At 41.1% G+C, this 18356-nt stretch overlaps 1 protein-coding gene across 1 annotated transcript in view; it reads left to right on the top strand.

The window, feature by feature from the left end:
* The window catches only part of LOC133415104 (alpha-1,6-mannosylglycoprotein 6-beta-N-acetylglucosaminyltransferase B-like), a 53705-nt gene extending 35648 nt beyond the window's left edge, over positions 1-18057 (top strand). The window contains 9 exon segments of the mRNA XM_061700931.1: positions 1706-1837; positions 4107-4240; positions 8855-8985; positions 12053-12208; positions 12295-12441; positions 12596-12712; positions 15600-15674; positions 17101-17372; positions 17751-18057. Coding sequence (XP_061556915.1) covers positions 1706-1837; positions 4107-4240; positions 8855-8985; positions 12053-12208; positions 12295-12441; positions 12596-12712; positions 15600-15674; positions 17101-17372; positions 17751-17949 — 1363 coding nt within the window. The 3' untranslated portion in view covers positions 17950-18057.
* The last annotated feature ends 299 nt before the right edge of the window (positions 18058-18356 follow it).

The raw sequence follows: 18356 nt of genomic DNA, 5'->3' as shown, positions 1-18356 counted from the left end.
ACGCTCTAACCAGTCACTCACCTTGCCGCCCAGATTGAAACTGATTAGTGCACAGAGCAGCATAAAAGAATAAATAAACTCACTCAAACACTATTTTTAACAGTTTAACATCCATCCATTTTCTGAGCCGCTTCTCCTCACTAGGGTCGTGGGCGTGCTGGAGCCTATCCCAGCTGTCATCGGGCAGGAGGCGGGTTACACTCTGAACTGGTTGCCAGCCAATCGCAGGGCACATACAAACAAACAACCATTCGCACACACAGTCATGCCTACGGGCAATTTAGAGTCTCCAATTAATGCATGTTTTTGGGATGTGGGAGGAAACCGGAGTGCCCGGAGAAAACCCACGCAGGCACGGGGAGAACATGCAAAATCCACACAGGCGGGGCCAGGGATTGAACCCGGGTCCTCAGAACTGTGAGGCTGACGCTCTAACCAGTCGTCCACCGTGCTGCCAACAGTTTAACAATTTACCTTAATGTATAGTTATAGTAATTGTAATCTGTTTTTTTCATTTATTAATTTTTTTTGCTTAAAAGGAGCAGATTTGAGTCATAAATGTTCAAATGGGGATATTTATATTGCAACATTTGAATGTATTGCTATATTTTTGCTTTGGTATTTTGGTAAAATCAAAGTTTTAATATATGGCAGAGATTAATATTTTATATACCGGTACATGAGTATAAGGGAGACGTCTGGCACAATCTGAAAATGTGTTCCCTTATTTATTAAAAAAAAACATGCTGTTGAAGAAAGCAACCAACCACAATAAGGCTTTTATTTTGGCCTAGGAGGAGGTCTGTGCTCTACTAAATGTCATTCATTCTTTGTTATTCCTACAATGCACATACAAAGTGCTGTCACTTTTTGAGACAACATTTTACATGATGTGACAAGCACCATGAAGGCATCGTGACAAAACGATTCAGCAGAGATAATGCTTGAAAGTCACCCTTCTGTTCTGTCAAAGATGTGTTAGTTAGTGTTGCACAAATAATGCGTGTTTGTGTATGTGTTTGTGTGTGTTTTCTGAGATCCAAAACAAGCTGTCTGGACAAATTGGCTGTCTCTATTATTGTTAAACTGGCTCGCTATGTTTGTACGCTTGTACGGCCTCACAATTATCTTCCTAAGAGTACTGATATGCTTCACAACGCAATTGGGCTCTTTTTTAAATTCTTATTGTTTGAACACTCGCTCTGTCTATCTATACATCAACCAGAACGATTTCATACACGCACACACTTTCCCAGAAAAAGTCAGTTCTGAACATCTGGATCAAAAGATACTGTACGTATGCAGGAGAGCCACAGTCGCCGATGCCCTTTCTGCCATTTATGGAACAGGACCAACAGCCCAACACACAAATGCAAAATGAGAACACTCACAAGGAGCTGCTGTAGGCCACAACTCATACCAAGATACTGACACACAGACTAACAGGCTCCAGCTCCTGAAGTTACTCACTAGGCCACGCCCATTAAAGGCAAACATCCAACATGTTTTTTTAGACAGTACAGTGTAATTTTTCTATATTAAAACCACAATCAATTTCAAAATTGTATTTTAGAGTAAATTGAATTGGAGTTTGGTCACAGAACAAAATAAACTCATCAATAAGTCAAGGTACAACTGTAGTTATATATGTTTATTATGGCCTAAACATTCTGCGCAGTACTCTGGATTGATATTATGTGTGCAGGTTTTTGGGGGTCCCGCCTGGAAGAGGAAGTTGCCCTCTGACTGGCCCTCTGCCCTTTGACCTCATCTACACAGACTACCACGGCATGCAGCAGATGAAGCAGCACATGGGGCTGTCACTGAAGAAGCACAAGTTAGTACTTTGCTCTTCCTGAGTGTTGTGTTTAATAAGATTTAAAATATTCAATAAATTGAGGTTACCTATTGATCTTCACTGTGGGAGTAGTGACTGGTTGTCTTGTTAATTGAAACTGAGCCAGATACTTTGCATGCATCAGCAAATCATTTGTGATGGGTGGTGGGGAGAAGTGTCTAACTGTGCCTCTTTACGCATTGATTAGTGCACCAGATGCAGTTTCCTAGTTTGATAACACTTTTCCATTTGTTACTATTTCCTCTAACAGAAAATACTTCAAATAATCTACAAGTGTTATATACAGTATGTCACAAAAGTGTTGATTTATTTCGAGAGGACTGTAAAGTTACACTGTTCCTTTACATTGTAGCAAAGTATTTCTTTCGTGTTGTTCCATGAAAAGAAACAACAAAAAATATTTCCAAAAAGGTGAGGGGTGTTCTTACGTTTGTGACATGCTATACATGGTGGATTCTGTATCACTGTTCTAATGAGAATTTTGAATTATTTTACACAAATCGTAATATTCCTCAAGCAGCCTCCTAAACTACCTTGACATTGTAAGGAGCTTTAGCAGGTGCAGTCATACTTTTGTTAGAGATGATTCCAGGTGGGAATTAATGTAGTGCTTTAAGAAAGGAGTAAGTAAAATTTCAGTCGTTTGGGACATTTAAAAAAAAAAACTAAATTCCCATCACCATATATTGAGCCACAATTAATTATCCTGCACATTCTAATGTAAAATATGATGAATAAATTAATTATAAACACAAGTGAATTGTATGTAGCTATGAGTAACAACCTTTCCGATTCAATAAAGAACTCTTGAGTTAGCATAAATACTTTGAATATAAACGATTCATACATTGAAAACGTAATTTAACTATGCTATTTTTTAAATCTTCAAAAACAGCAAAGCACCAGTTATACTCTTCCTCTCAGAGCTTGGTGTACTATTTCTTAATTGCTACGTTACATTTCCTCTCAAGGCTCGACACTGATTATGGATGCAGACAGAGCACTGATGAATCCTCAAATTGGATTACATGAATATAGTTTGAGCTTCCCTGTGTGATCATTTTGTGTTTAACTGTCTATTTGGCCCATTTAAAATTAAACACGCAAGTGTACCCCTAATTAGATTTTAACATATCATAATAATGGCCTTTAAGGGTCAAAGATTTAAAATTGTTTTATGTGAAGCTTTTATTTAGGCGGCTCATCAGGATTTTCAAATACTGGTCGATGGATTACTATTGCAGTCAGTTACTATGGTAACAGCCATTTTTACTGCTATTGTTAATCGTATCATGTTGACATTAATTGTTCCGCTATATAAATACTGTGAAGAGATATAATGATATTAATATTATATTAGTTGCTGTTAAGCGGCACGGTGGGGGGACTGGTTAGCACATCTGCCTCACAGTTATGAGGACCGGGGTTCAAATCCCGGACCCGCCTGAGTGGAGTTTGCATGTTCTCCCCATGCCTGGCTTTTCTCCAGGTACTCCAGTTTCTTCCCACATCCCAAAAACATGCGTGGTAGGTTGATTGAAGACTCTAAATTGCCCGTAGGTGTGAATGTGAGTGCAAATGTCTGTTTGTTCATATGTGCCCTGCAATTGGCTGGCGACCGGTTCAAGGTGTACCCCGCCTCCTGCCCGAAGATAGGTGGGATAGGCTCCTACATGCCCGCGACCCTCGTGAGGATAAGCGGCACAGAAAATGGACGGACGGATAGTTTCTATTTAAACGTTTTTATATAACATTTAAACTGAAAGTGATACAAGATTCTGGAGTTCAAGCTGAACTTACCCCCTATCCAAAGAAGGGGAAGCAAAAACCGTAAAGGCTTTCTTGCCCATTCCAAACCTGGCTTGTGTTTTTTCAGACATAAATGTTTAAATAAGAGGGCAGCCTACCAAGAATTAACCTCTAAATAAAAACATATCAGTGACTAAATTGTCAAATCTTGTCTTTTGAATACGGGGTGCAATGATGAGTGAGTGCTTTACAGTTAGACACAAACCTCACTGCTCCATGATACACAAACATAGGAGAACTGTGGGATGATGAATTGAATTTAGTTGAGAACCCAAATCAAAAGATTGAACTGTGTCCTGTTTCGTATAAGATGCTCTGTCAGAAAAAAAGAGAAGTGTGACTATATTTATTTTAGTCATCCAATTCATCAAGGTGAGAGCATCTGAAAGCAAGCAAGCTCTTTGTTCTTATTATAGTCGCACTTCATATTTTGTCCCAGGTGCCACATCCGTGTGATCGACACTTTCGGCACCGAGCCGGCCTACAACCACGAGGAATATGCCACTCTGCATGGCTACAGAACCAACTGGGGCTACTGGAACCTTAACAGCCAACAGTACATGACCATGTTCCGTATGTGGATATTTTTGGTTATGTGATACTGCAATGGGTGTGAGATGGATTACTCACACTCATCCACAAACACTAAAGTTCTGCACAAATTGGCACAGTGACAGTGTGACTGTTGTGAGTTGTCGGGTTGCTACAAGCTGAGTTTGGGGGCACAGAGCTGTGAGCGCCCTCAGAACAGCTGCTTCTGCGCATATGCGTCACGTCGCCAACTGTGGCCAATAGTTCCGCGGCCAAACTCACACAGGCTCATGCATACACATTATCACACTAAACAGGGACACATTAGGTCAAATCTGAAATACAGATAGGAATTGGCATAATAATCAATCAGTCAATAAATTGACCATTAAGTATTCTGTGCTCATCATGGATTGTCCATAACGAACACCATGTTCAAGCATAAGGGTGTCCACACGTGCACTTGGCACCAGGACACCCTAGGTCGCAGTTCGATGATCGACTTTGTGGTCGTGTCATCGGACTTGCGGCCGCATGTCTTGGACACTCGGGTGAAGAGAGGGGCGGAGCTGTCACCTGATCACCACCTGGTGGTGAGTTGGCTCCGATGGTGGGGGAAGATGCCGGTCCGACGTGGCAAGCCCAAACGTATTGTGAGGGTCTGCTGTGAACGTCTGGCAGAATCCCCTGTTAGAAGGAGTTTCAACTCCCACCTCCGACAGAACTTTTTAAGAAGGGGGACCGGAGGGTGTGTTGCAACTACGGGGGATCACACTCCTCAGCCTCCCTGGTAAGGTCTATTCAGGGGTGCTGGAGAGGAGGGTCCGTCGAGAAGTCGAATCTCAGATTCAGGAGGAGCAGTGTGGTTTTCATCCTGGCCGTGGAACAGTGGACCAGCTCTTCACCCTCGGCAGGGTCCTCGAGGGTGCATGGGAGTTCGCCCAACCATGTCTACATGTGTTTTGTGGACTTGGAGAAGGCGTTCGACCGTGTCCCTCGGGAGTCCTGTGGAGGGTGCTTCGGGAGTATGGGGTACCGAACCTCCTGATACGGGCTGTTCAGTCCCTGTAAGACCGGAGTCAAAGTTTGGTCCGCATATCCGGCAGTAAGTCGGACTCGTTCCCGGTGAGGGTTGCACTCCGCCAAGGCTGCCCTTTGTCACCAATTCTGTTCATAACTTTTATGGATAGAATTGGACGCAGCCGAGGCGTAGAGGGGATCCGGTTTGGTGGCCTCAGTATTGCATCTCTGCTTTTTGCAGATGATGTGGTTCTGTTGGCTTCATCAAGCCGTGACCTCCAACTCTCACTGGAGCAGTTCGCAGCCGAGTGTGAAGCGGCTGGGATGAGAATCAACACATCCAAATCTGAGACCATGGTCCTCAGTCGGAAAACGATGGCATGCCCTCTCCAAGTCGGGGATGAGATCCTGCCCCAAGTGGAGGAGTTCAAGTATCTTGGGGTCTTGTTCACGAGTGAGGGAAGAATGGAATGGGAGATCGACAGGCGGATCGGTGCAGCGTCTGCAGTGATGGCGGACTTTGTATCGGTCCGTTGTGGTAAAGAAGGAGCTAAGCCGAAAGGCGAAGCTCACAATTTACCGGTCGATCTACGTTCCTACCCTCACCTATGGTCACGAGCTGTGGGTCGTGACTGAAAGAACAAGATCCCGGATACAAGCGGCCAAGATGAGTTTCCTCCGCAGGGTGTCTGGGCTCTCCCTTAGCGATAGGGTGAGAAGCTCGGTCATCCGGGAGGATCTCAGAGTAGAGTCGCTGCTCCTCCACATCGAGAGGAGCCAGATGAGGTGGCTGGGGCATCTGATTCGGATGCCTCCCGGACGCCTCCCTGATGAGGTGTTCCGGGCACGTCGCACCGGGAGGAGAACCCGGGGACGACCCTGGACACGCTGGAGAGACTACGTTCTTCGGCTGGCCTGGGAACACCTCGGGATCCCCCCGGAAGAGCTGGATGAAGTGGCTGGGGAGAGGGAAGTCTGGGCGTCCCCGCTAAAGCTACTGCCCCCGCGACCCGACCCGGATAAGCGGTAGAAAATGGATGGATGGATGGATGGATGGATTCTGTTCAGTGTTGCATGTTCTCCCCTTGCTTGCCTGGGTTATCTGCAGGTACTTCGTGCTTGGTCTCACATTCACAAAACATGCATGTTAGGTTCATTAAAGACTAAAGTGTCAGCAAGTGTGAATGTGAGTGTGAATGGTCTTTGTCTAGATGTGCCTTGGATTGGCTTGCCATAAATTCAGTGTATACCCCACTTCTTGCTCAAAATCAGCTGGGATTGGCTGGAGTTCACTTTATAGAATTAATAATTTTTTTCTAATTTATTATAGAGTACTCTTTCGTGTCCCTCAGGGAGAAATTCAACTCACACTCACTCACACCACACATAGAACCAGTTCCCACTCATGGAGGCATGGAAGGTGACAGTCACAATAAAATATTTGTGTGAGTGCTACACCACTTGAGCCGGTGCGGTGCGGACAATGCCTTGCCCAAATGCACCTCAACAGCAAGCAGACAAACATCTCTCTAACAACTAGTAGCCATTTATTTTCCTTTTTTTTTTTTCTTAATTTTTGTTCTTTTTCTTCCCCAAAAAATGTGACTTTATTCTCGTTGGGTTTAGATAGGAGTAGTTGTGACTCATGACTTTTTTAAATACTTTTTTTTTATCCTGACTTTTTTATCGAAAAGAATCTGACTTTTATCCATTTATCATTTGTTTTACTTATTTAAACTTTATTTTACCCAGTTAAGGCAATTGAGAAAAAGTGTGACTCTTATGGCAGACTGAGCTACTGCCGCCCCAAAAAATTGTAATTGCATCGGCCGGAAATCGGACCCAGGTCTCCACCAGCATGGCAGGCAAGAATTCTCCCACTGAATCACCAATGCCTATAAATGAAATCATGATAAGCAATATAGAGGATGGATGGATGGATGGATGGATGGATGGATTCTGTCCATTGTGTGAAACTGATTGATGATTATTTGAGTTTCGAAGAAAAACGGAGGCAGAATGGAGTGCATTAAAGCAGAGTTGCTGTGGATTTTCCCTAAAGAAGAATATGACATTAGACCATTAATCCATCCCTAGTTACTGGCATTTCAAATATTTTGGTTCCATCATTTCATCCATTTTCTACATTTTAGATTGTTAAGGGTTGCGGCAAAGCTGAAGTCTATCCCACCTGACTGCGGGCGAAAAGCAGACACACCTACAGTCACTGATTGGTAATTGATGCCATGCTGGGAATACGAGCCAGCCATCTGTACCACTACACACCACTGACCCTATTTTGGTGATACTGTACCAGTCTCTGAACCCTAAATTGCTCCCAGTCTGCCTGGCAGTGCCTTGCATGGCAGCAGCTGCCCATTGGTGTGTGAATGTGAGCATCTATAAACTGCTTCGGGCACCATGATGGCGTAGAACACAGGTGTCAAACCCAAGGCCGGGTCAGATCCGGCCCTTCACATCATTTTATGTGGTCAGAGAAAGAAAATCATGTGTGTCATCTTCCATGATTCTTGTAAAAAATGAGACACAAAAAAAAGACACTTTGAAATTCTTGTAAAAAATGAGACACAAAAAAAAGACACTTTGAAATGTGTCTTACATAAGACACATTTCAAAGTGTCTTATGTAATAAATAATAACGTTGGGCTATTGCAAGCATTTTCTTTGTTACCAAACCCCTTCTAACAATAAGTTGAACAGTAGTTGAACAAACTGTTATCCTTGACTTGTGATTTCAAAACCATCAATTGGCTGTGTATATGTAATAATATGATGAGGCGATTAAACATTTTAAAGTCAGGCAGTCAGAACGGCCCTTTGAGGGAAGCCGTAACTACAATTAGTTTGAAACCCCTGGTGTAGAATCTACACCATCACAGTGTCCAAAGCACTTTATGAGTGCACTTACCGTGTATATAGTGCTTTATCTACAGAGTAGTAGAGACTCTATTTAACGTGTAGTCACTGTCACTGTAGTGGTACATTCGCCTGACTTCTGTACAGGCTTCATGGGTTCAGTTCTCACTCAGTGACAGTATGAATGGTTGTCTGTCTCCATACGTGCGCTGTGATAGACTGCCGACCAAGCCAAGGTGCTTTTGCCCGATGTCAGCTGGCACAGGCTCCATCTGATAGGTATAGAAAACATAAACATATATATATATATATATATATATATATATATATATATGTATATACATGTATATACAGACCAGCCTATGCAGAATACATTGCTATCCAATACAAGAGCTGCATCCAATGTTCTGCCTTTAAAAATGTTATAATGCTCAAATTTGTACTTCAAGCGTATTAACCTGTATTATTTACAGAACTGTTAAATGACAACCTCTGACAATATCGATCAAAATGTATTATTTATTTGACATTATTATCTTTGTAACGGTAGATATTTGAATACAACTCTTGTATTGGATTATACCTCAAAATCTTACATGATGAAGTGTTCAGAGATTATGATGTTGTTGTGCAGTTAATGGCAATCTGCAATTTTCAGTGCTTCACAAGGCGATGTTTCATTCTATACATCTTCTATTCAAAGCAAGGAATGAGTCTTGTACTCTCGTAATCTCAATCGCGCCGTTTGTCCTCTGGCAGCTCACACCCCAGACAACTCTTTTATGGGGTTTGTGGCAGAGGAGCTGAACGATACTGCCAGACTGAATATCCAAAAGAACAAAGTAAACAACATGGCTGTCGTCTATGGCAAAGAGGTCAGCATGTGGAAGGTAACTATCACACAAAAGACCCTGGACTCCACTCAATTTCTCTCTAAACCTAGTTACAGCGCATCCAAAGGATTGAACATCTTTTATAATTGCAGTTAAATTGGTAGTAATTCATCATCAACTGACTATAATATTACATATTTATGGATGATTTTGACACTGAACTGAAATAATTAAAATGTTTATTAAAATGTTTATTAAAATTAAGTTTAAAAAAAAAAGCAAAAATAATACTGTTATAGACTTCAGTCTCCTGCTGCTGGCCTATCTCACATGTACCCACTCATGAAACCTGATCTAAATAAGGAAGTTAATTGGCTGAGTTGTGTCATGTGGGAGAAGTTACAATGCACACAATTAGTTTGTCAATTTCTCGCACGCATGCATTTTCTACCGCTCATTTGCGCCTTTCACACAGTTTCCACAAAATTGGCGCATCAGAGACTTTTATACTTTTAAAACCCAGCATTTATTAGCCTGCGCCAGCGTCTACTCTGATGTAATGTTTCAAATATTTGACGGACAGAGACAGCTTCTCTCAACACAAATATGCGAGAGAAGTGAGTCTTAAATTTCATACATCGGTCCCAGCTTTCAGCTTTCCCCTTTCACACAGCTACTGTACCACCTCTATTACCGTATATACTTGGTACATCTCTGTCTGATACTAACTTGGAAGCTGGAAGATATGTCGGTTGAATTCAAACCTTTAAAACCTTTAACACTTTTACACAGAATTGTGACACAGTAAACAGCTTGCAAAAACCCAAGCCATTTTTAACTCCATCCATCCATTTTCAACACCGCTTATCCTGGTTAGGGTCGCGGGACGCTGGAGCCTAATCCCAGCTGACTTCAGGCGAAAGGCGGACTACACCCTGAACTGGTCGCCAGTCAGTCACAGGGCACATATAGACACGGACAACCATTCGCACTCACATTCACACCGTCACTGAGTGGGAACTGAACCCACACTGCCCGCACCAAAGTCAGGCGAGTGTACCACTACACCATCAGTGACCATTTTTAACTCATTTTATTATATAAAAAAAAAAATATATATATATATATATATATATACATCCATTGACAAGAACGCTTGTCCTCATTACGGTTGTGGCTGAACTGGACCCTATCCCAACTCACAGTTGGCGAGAAGTGGGGTACATCCTCAACTGATTGCTAGTTAATCACAGGACACATACAGTATATAGAAACAATCATTCACTATCACATTCACAGATATGGAAAATTTAGTCTTCAATTGTGGGAGGAAGCCAAGTACATGGAGAAAACCCCCCGCAAGCATGGGAAAAATATACAAATTCTACACAGGAGGAACAGATTGAAACCCAGAACTTCTTGACTGTGAGGCAGACATGATAACATTACCATGCTGCATAGTATGAACATATTAAATATAGTAAATAAGTAGTTTGTTGATAAAAGGTTATGTTGCTTCCGGCAAGCATGTTCTTCTGCCAGGATTGTGACATGAAAGTCCAAAGCTGTCAGAACGTTTTATACATTTATTTGGGAGTAATTAAGGAATCTTTTTTCTTGCAAAGTTCCCCACACTGCATCTTTGAAATAAGCCACATTCTTTCCAATTGTTTCTCCAGAATCTTCTTTGTTCAACCGCAGCTTTTTTAAATATTTTAAATACAGTTTGAAAGTTAACATTTTGTCTTGTACCTCACTTATATATGTCTATTTTTCTTACATACTTGCTCTTCCCATCATCTCATCATGCACCACTGACGCTCCTAGCTTCACGTAAGTAAATTAGCTTATCTTTAACTGAACATGAACTGTTGTCTGAAACAAAGATTCACCATCAGCAATATGAACATATGACTAATAATCTCCGAGAAAATGTAGCAAAAAAGAGACAAATATTGTAAGCTATTTCCACAATATTAACACATCATGAGAATTAAAAAAGCTTTGCATCACTCTATGATGGTGATTCCCAACCAGAGTGCCAGACAGTGACAGACATTTTTGTTTTTCTAATGTAAAATGGTTACCTTGGCTCGTTAAAGGTTGGGAAACACTGCTCTAAGAAAATGTTTTCTCTCCCCCATATGTTGCTCGGAGACATTCTAAATGATAAGTGTGGAGATACATTCAAATGGCATTCATAAATGATTTATAGCTTGAAGAAATAGCCCGAGTAAATCATTCATAACATTACTGAGAATCAGTTTTCAACTTTAACTTTCAGTCATCCATAAAATGTGCCAGATAGTCACCAGACAATTATGTTAGTCAGCCCGCTCAATTGAACTCAATTTGACTAAAAAAAAAAATCCATCGATGTTTTTTCCTCTCATGGACACCCCTTGGGTTTTCTCCTCTACTTTTATATTTTGGTGAACAGTGCTTATGGGAGAGTTAGTTAACTTATCACAGCAGTGAGGGAACATTTCAATCACTAAATACAGTCGATGAATGAAGAATTAACCAGGATATAATATATACACTATTGACAAAAGTCTTATGGACACACCTTTTAAACAACTAATCAGTCAAGGGTTGCACTACATCACTTAGTTCTCCCAAAATGTCAATTCTTCACCATAACAAAACATTTTGGACAGCTCTGTGCTTCCAACTTTATGGGAACAATTTCGGGAAAGTCATTTTATGTCCCAACATGACTGTGCCCCAGTGTACAAAGCAGGGTCCATAAAGGCGTTGGAAGAGTTTGGTTTAGAAATACTTGAGACTTTCATTCCAGCCCTCCTTTAGGATGTTCAACATCAGAGATTATGAGCCCAGCCTACATACGAATCAAACATTAGTGACCTCACAAATGCGCATCTGGACTAAATTGACAAATAATCACACTCCAAAATGTAAAAAGAGTCGGTCGGGGCTGTGATTGCTGTTCAAGGAAGACCAAATTCCATCCAATTTTATTTGTCTTCCCTTTTTCAATTTTGGTCTAACTTTCCATTCTATCAACACTATTGTCTGGATAGTGTATCGGACAGAGTAAATTAAATTAAAGATAACCCAACACTTTTAGCTGTGTTTTGCTAAATGTCATATACCTTAAAAGGGTAAGGAAACATTCCTGTCCATCCTGCATCGCCACATGGAGATCCATGGGACAGTGTACTATGAAACACAACGTCCCCCAGAGGTGCCTGCCTTTGTGAAGAACCATGGCCTTCTTCCCCAGCAGGAACTCCATCAGCTCCTGAGGAAGGCTAAGGTGGGGCCTTTGAAATGAAAATGAATTAAACACATTGTTTATGGGTTAAAGACTTTTTTCACCTCCTTTTCATTGTTCTTTTAAAGCTGTTCATTGGTTTTGGATTCCCGTATGAAGGCCCCGCCCCTTTGGAGGCCATCGCCAATGGCTGCATCTTTCTGCAGCCCAAGTTTAGCCCTCCTCACAGTTCTCTCAATCATGAGTTCTTCAGAGGGAAGCCCACCTCCAGGGAGGTATGTAAACTTTCTTGGCTCTGAACATAGCCCGCATGTTGAACAAAATGATTTTCTTTTAAAATAAAACACATTACAAACTTAGAGGAGGGATGATATGTTATTTTTACATCAGCAGCAACTAAAAGCTAATTATTTTGTGCACCTCTTTCAGGTGTCCTCTCAGCATCCCTATGCAGAGCAGTACATCGGCAAGCCGCACGTGATTACCGTTGACTTCAATAACTCGGAAGAGTTTGATGCAGCCATCCGTGACATCATGAAGATCAACGTATGTTTGCAACCCTACCCCTACCCATTGAACAAATGGGTGGCCCTGACATATTATTATCTTCGACTGTAGATGTTGCACTTACATCTTGCTGGAGAATATGAGACATTTTGTTCTCTTCATGTTTTATCCACTTTGAAGCCGTCAGCGTTTTAATTGAGCTCTTCATCGCAGCATTAGACAATATATGAAAATGCTTTGCTGGCTGCGTCGCTACTTCCTGCATTGCTAATCACTTGACTGCATCGATGCATGCAAACTTTGGTACAGCGCCACATCAGAACTGAGCCAAATTCTGAAGGCTAAAAGCTTCTCTTGCCATAGTAACACCCACAAACTAGGCTTTAGCGTTTCAGACTGCCATAATGTCAATTATGTATAGCATTTTCCCCATTGAATGAAATGCTGAAATGCAACACGGAGTCTGACTTATGTGAAGGCTGACTATGCCATAACAAGATAAATTCCACAAAACAACAAAAACAACTAACTAGTTAAAGCAGGGGTACAAATCTTAAGGGCTAAATGTTTCAATGAGTTAAAAGTCCATTTGTCAAAGGCAGTCAGACCACATGCAATAATACGTAAATATTTAAAACAAAATGTCAGTTTCATTTAAAACAACAAAACCTACATGCTGAAATAAAATGCTGTTTCCATTTTGCCATCAATTAAAATAAATTGTTTAATAAAACAAAATATATCAGAAAGGGGATAAGAAACATTTTCTTTTTACATATAAACACAAAGAACCACAATAAAGAAGGAAATACACTTTACAGTCGGGCTTCATACTTTGAATGTGAGAAAGGATATCCAAATACAATACAGTAAGTGAACCCAAACCCAAACATAGGATAAATAATAAAAATAATCAAATGAGTACACTTACAAATTATATCAAGAACGCTATTAAGTTAGCAATATATGCATAGTTAACATATCACTGCCTGTATGATGCTCTTATTCTGAAAGACAAAGCGTGCCACTTAGGTTGCAGAAGTAGCTTCATTAGCAATAAATATGTGTGACTTTTAACTAAAAAACATCATGTAAAACACTCTAAAATAATGCATTCTGGTACAACAAGTAATGGCTAAAACTAACCACTCACTGTTTTTGACGCACACAGTCAAACGAACTTCATAATCTGGTACAAATGCGCTACCGACTGACTTGTGCGGTCTACTTGCAGTCACCCTGATGCCACTGCCCATGCACAAGCCACGTGAATCGGTCCACTCAAATATATACAAATAAAATCAACAGAAAAGTACCAGTAGTAAATATTTAAGGCTCCTACATTTTAGAGATGAACATATTTTATGTCATGATGAGTGATTTTGGGTACTTTTCAGAAAAGTACCAGAAGCAAATATTTAAGGCACCTACATTTTAGAAATGAACATATTTTATGTCATGATGCGTGATTTTGGGTACTTTTCTTCAGGCCGTCTCTGCATCGATGGCATGGAGACAAGTCCAGGTACAACCTATATAAACTGACCCAACCAAAACACATAGTGAAGAAAATATTTTTCGAATAGGGCGCACCTGCCACATAGCAAGCGGCCACCTCGTGCATCCGCAGCCGAATGGGCTGGTCGACTGCACACTAAGCGGCTCTCGTCTGATCTTGGAAAGCGCCGTAACAGTTTGATGACCACAAATAGCCGGATGCGCCCTAGGGGCCAACTATCGAGTGCTCCCATGAATTCCATCTTGTATGGACATTTCGATTAATATGGCAAACATGTTTCTGTAAAGTTCAGCTGTGGTCTCCATAAACTCCCACGGGAAATATGAGGCAAACTGTGTAATTGCTTCACCGGATCCATCAGCTAATTGCTGTGGCTAAAACCTTTGAGAGAACCATAACAACAGGTCAAAGGGCTGGATAACCAAATAACTGCCTGGACTTCATTATAACAACTCTGTAAAACTAGAATCTAATTATCTGCAGGATGCTCACTGTAAACCCCCCCCGCCCACACACACACACACACACAATAAAGCTATGAGCCATAAAGTCCTTACTATTAATGAATACCGGTAGTATATTATATACTATATATAAAGGCGGCACGGTGGACTGGTTAGCACATCTGCCTCACAGTTCTGAGGTGTGGAGTTTGCATGTTCTCCCCGTGCCTGCATGGGTTTCCTCCCACATCAGCAGGATAGGTTAACTGAAGACTCTAAATTGCCTGTAGGTGTGAATGGTTGTTTGTTTATATGTGCCCTGCGACTGGCTGGCGACCAGTTCAGGGCGTACCCCACCTCTCGCCTGGAGATAGCTGGGAGAGGCTCCAGCACGCCCGCGACCCTAATGAGGATAAGCGGAACGGAAGATGAATGAATATATATCCAAAAGTATGTATATTTTTTATCATATTATTTTGCCTTTTCAACACAGACAATGCAAGTGTCCTTCCTTGTCACTTCTGAGCTAGTGTTATCAGTAAAAGAAGAAAAGGAAAAAAAACAAGGCCTAACTATTGATCAGTGTGCTCTTGACTGATTTAAATACATGTGCCATTAAAAGCCAGACAGTGAATGACAGGCTTTGACGGCGATGCTAATAACCTCCCCAGAAGGACTCAGGACCCTGTTACTTTAATCTATGTTTTGGACATATTGATGAAGTCGTCACTAAAAATAATGAAATTAATTTTCAAAGCAGTCCCCTGTGCTGTATTAGGTCATTGATTTTAATGTGAAGCGCATGGAAAGATATGAGACTTTCACAATTACCCTAATGAGTATGTCAGTGCTGATTAACTATGTTGCTCAGTGACAGTAATTACACTGGCTTGGTTCTGTAGAAAAACAGCACACTCTCTGGGCCCAATGTTCTTTCAGCTATACTTCACATCCTTGTTTGCAGGTGGAGCCTTTTTTGCCATATGAGTACACCTGTGAGGGCATGCTGGAAAGAGTCCATGCCTACATTCAGAACCAGGTGGGTCTCTACTCAAAATGCTCATTCAATGACAAGCACACCACCAAAACTACTAAACCATACACAACAAGGTGCATCATGTAAACAGAAACGTCAGAGGTACCGTTGTCATTAGAAAAGTTGCGGAGAAAAGAAATCAACGAAAGTCTCATGCAATATGATAGGAAGTTATAGATGTAACAATATAATGACATGGGTTTGACCATACATATGTATAAATGTATATGTATCTTTGCAGTAAACTAAAGTGTGTTATGTTATGGCATAGTATACATGCATTTTGAAAAGTGCAGTTATATAAAAAATATGCTCAAAAAATATTATTCATAAGTAGTGACATTAATTCATATTTTCTTGTCAACCTTTTCCAAACAATATTTTAGTTAAACAAAATAACAAAATAATTACATTAATTTTTGGTCAATACAATATTTTGTTGTTTATCTAACAATACAATTGTGTTGAACAGTTGGGTTGACAAGCAAAGATGAATTGATAAGACTTTTGTTGTGTATCTGATAAAAAATGAATGACTGTTTAAACGTGAAATATTTCACATGAAATGACCATGTCATATTAAACCACATCACTGCTCTCCAATGTACTGAGAGGTGTTTCTCATATTTGTGGTTGCCCTGTTTAGCTATATAACTATTACAAATTATATGGGCTCTTAGTGCAGTGCAGTTCTACACCACTGCAAACTACAACCACAATATTTAACATATTGTTGAGCATTATTATCTTTGGGAACGCAAACATTTTAATAGTGCTTTTATTGAATCTCCTTGAATTGTGCCAACATTTGGTGTACCTATTACATGGCCTCATACAGTATCGATGGATGGATGGAAATGGATACAATTATTTGTAGCTTTTATGCTGAAGCTATGAATTTGCATAAAAAGGCTATTTCATCATCCAAATAAACATGCCTATATGTTGGTTGTTTAAATAAAAATCTCTGTCTCTTTTCATTTTAGGGATAGGAGAGCAAGAGATGTAGGGAGATTGGAAGACTAGTTATTGCCTGTGGGTGCTGGAGGCACTTTAATAAACGGCTCTAGAGGCCAGAAGGACATGTTGTCAGAAAAATGTTATTACCGGAGTCTTATGATTAGCTCTAGCTGGGGGGATGGAATCTAATCCAGGCTCTCACAGGAGCATAATTCTTCTTTCAATTCTCATTTGTTGTTGGGTGGAATAACCACATTCATATTGTTGTTTGGACGTTTGATCTGTCAAGCACTTTCTGTATCGTCATGCTTGTTTTATTATTTTGTTGCCCAGGTGCAGGTCAAACTGCTCATCTAAATATGCCATTTGTCATCACTCACTTGTGGAGTTTATCCAAACTGGCAGCTCAATGTGTTCACACTGTAATACATATAACGGCTGATCAGAGTTATTTAATCTGGACCTGCAGGACTTTTGTTCTCCTGAAGCTCTGTTTCCTCCAGTGAACGCTTCCCGGATCTGGCAGGGAAGCCTACTCGCTCCTTTCATGCTCCTGCCCAACTCTAGCCTCCTAACTTGGGCCTCCAACGTCACCTCCTACCCATCCTGGCCTCCGCTAGGTGCCCTGCAGCTCTTGGCTGCGCTGCAGGGTGAGTCTTGTGTGAAGGGCTGCCAGGACGCGGGGTTAATCTGCGAACCTGCCTTGTTTCGTTTCATCAACATTAAGGAAGCCTTCAATGCGTAAGATGAGTTTTCATTTATGGCACGCTATTTTTTGCTGAATAAATGTGGCCAGCTAGCTTTGATCTAAAATAAAAAATGGTGCAGCATTGAAGCTAATATTAACTAAATTAAGTTAAGGAATGGCACAAATACATTATTTTGGTGCAATTGATGGCAATGTAAAGGCTAGAGAGTCCCTGAGTTGAAAATAAATGTGACAGAATTTCACCTCGTTGGAAGGTTATTTCAACTGCTAAATTGACAACTGCTAAATCACATGATAAAAGTACACGAGCGGTGTTTTCACATAAAAATCCATTGCAGTATTTTATGTCCAGTATCTCATCAGATTGAAACAAGTACACTGTGTCCTCCACCTTTGTCTTTGTCTCCAAGGCTGGACTTCCAATGTGCGGGGCTGGAGTCAGAGATAAATCACCTCTTTCCTGCCTTCTCAGCAGAACATGCAGAATGTGGCCTGCAGCAGGACCCGTTGCTGTTCAGCTGTGCAGGTGCCAGCATCAAATACCAGCGCCTTTGCCCCTGTAGAGACTATCGAGATGGTCAGGTGGCACTGTGCAGAGACTGCTTGTGACCGGATACGCCCGGTCCTGTTATCCCTGGAGATCCTCTCCGACTAGGTAGCTTGTGGTCCAATGTTTTGACCGGGGCCGTTGTGGAAAATCCTTTACAATGTAGCTGTCAAAGTAAGTTAAAAAAAAAAAAAAAAAAAAAAACACTCAGGGACTTGCATGATTGTACTTTATATCTTGTGGGCTTTGAGTTTCAGTCGAAAGGTTTATGTGGTTGCTTTGGGACCACACAAAGGTTATTGACTGAGGATGGCATATACTGGATCTGTAAGGTTACAAACCAATTCCCATGCAATCTAAGGGGCATATCATGCTTGAAATTCTTTGTGTGTTTTGATATTGTGTGAACCCTTTCAGTGATCACAGTGGCTACTTGTATCAGATGCACTCAATGCCATTTACACCATAT

The sequence above is a fragment of the Phycodurus eques genome, chromosome 16 (assembly GCF_024500275.1).
Source record: "Phycodurus eques isolate BA_2022a chromosome 16, UOR_Pequ_1.1, whole genome shotgun sequence".
Taxonomy (NCBI): Eukaryota; Metazoa; Chordata; class Actinopteri; order Syngnathiformes; family Syngnathidae; genus Phycodurus; species Phycodurus eques.
The sequence above is the reverse complement of the archived record's forward strand: the minus strand, read 5'-3'. Positions and strand labels throughout refer to the sequence as shown.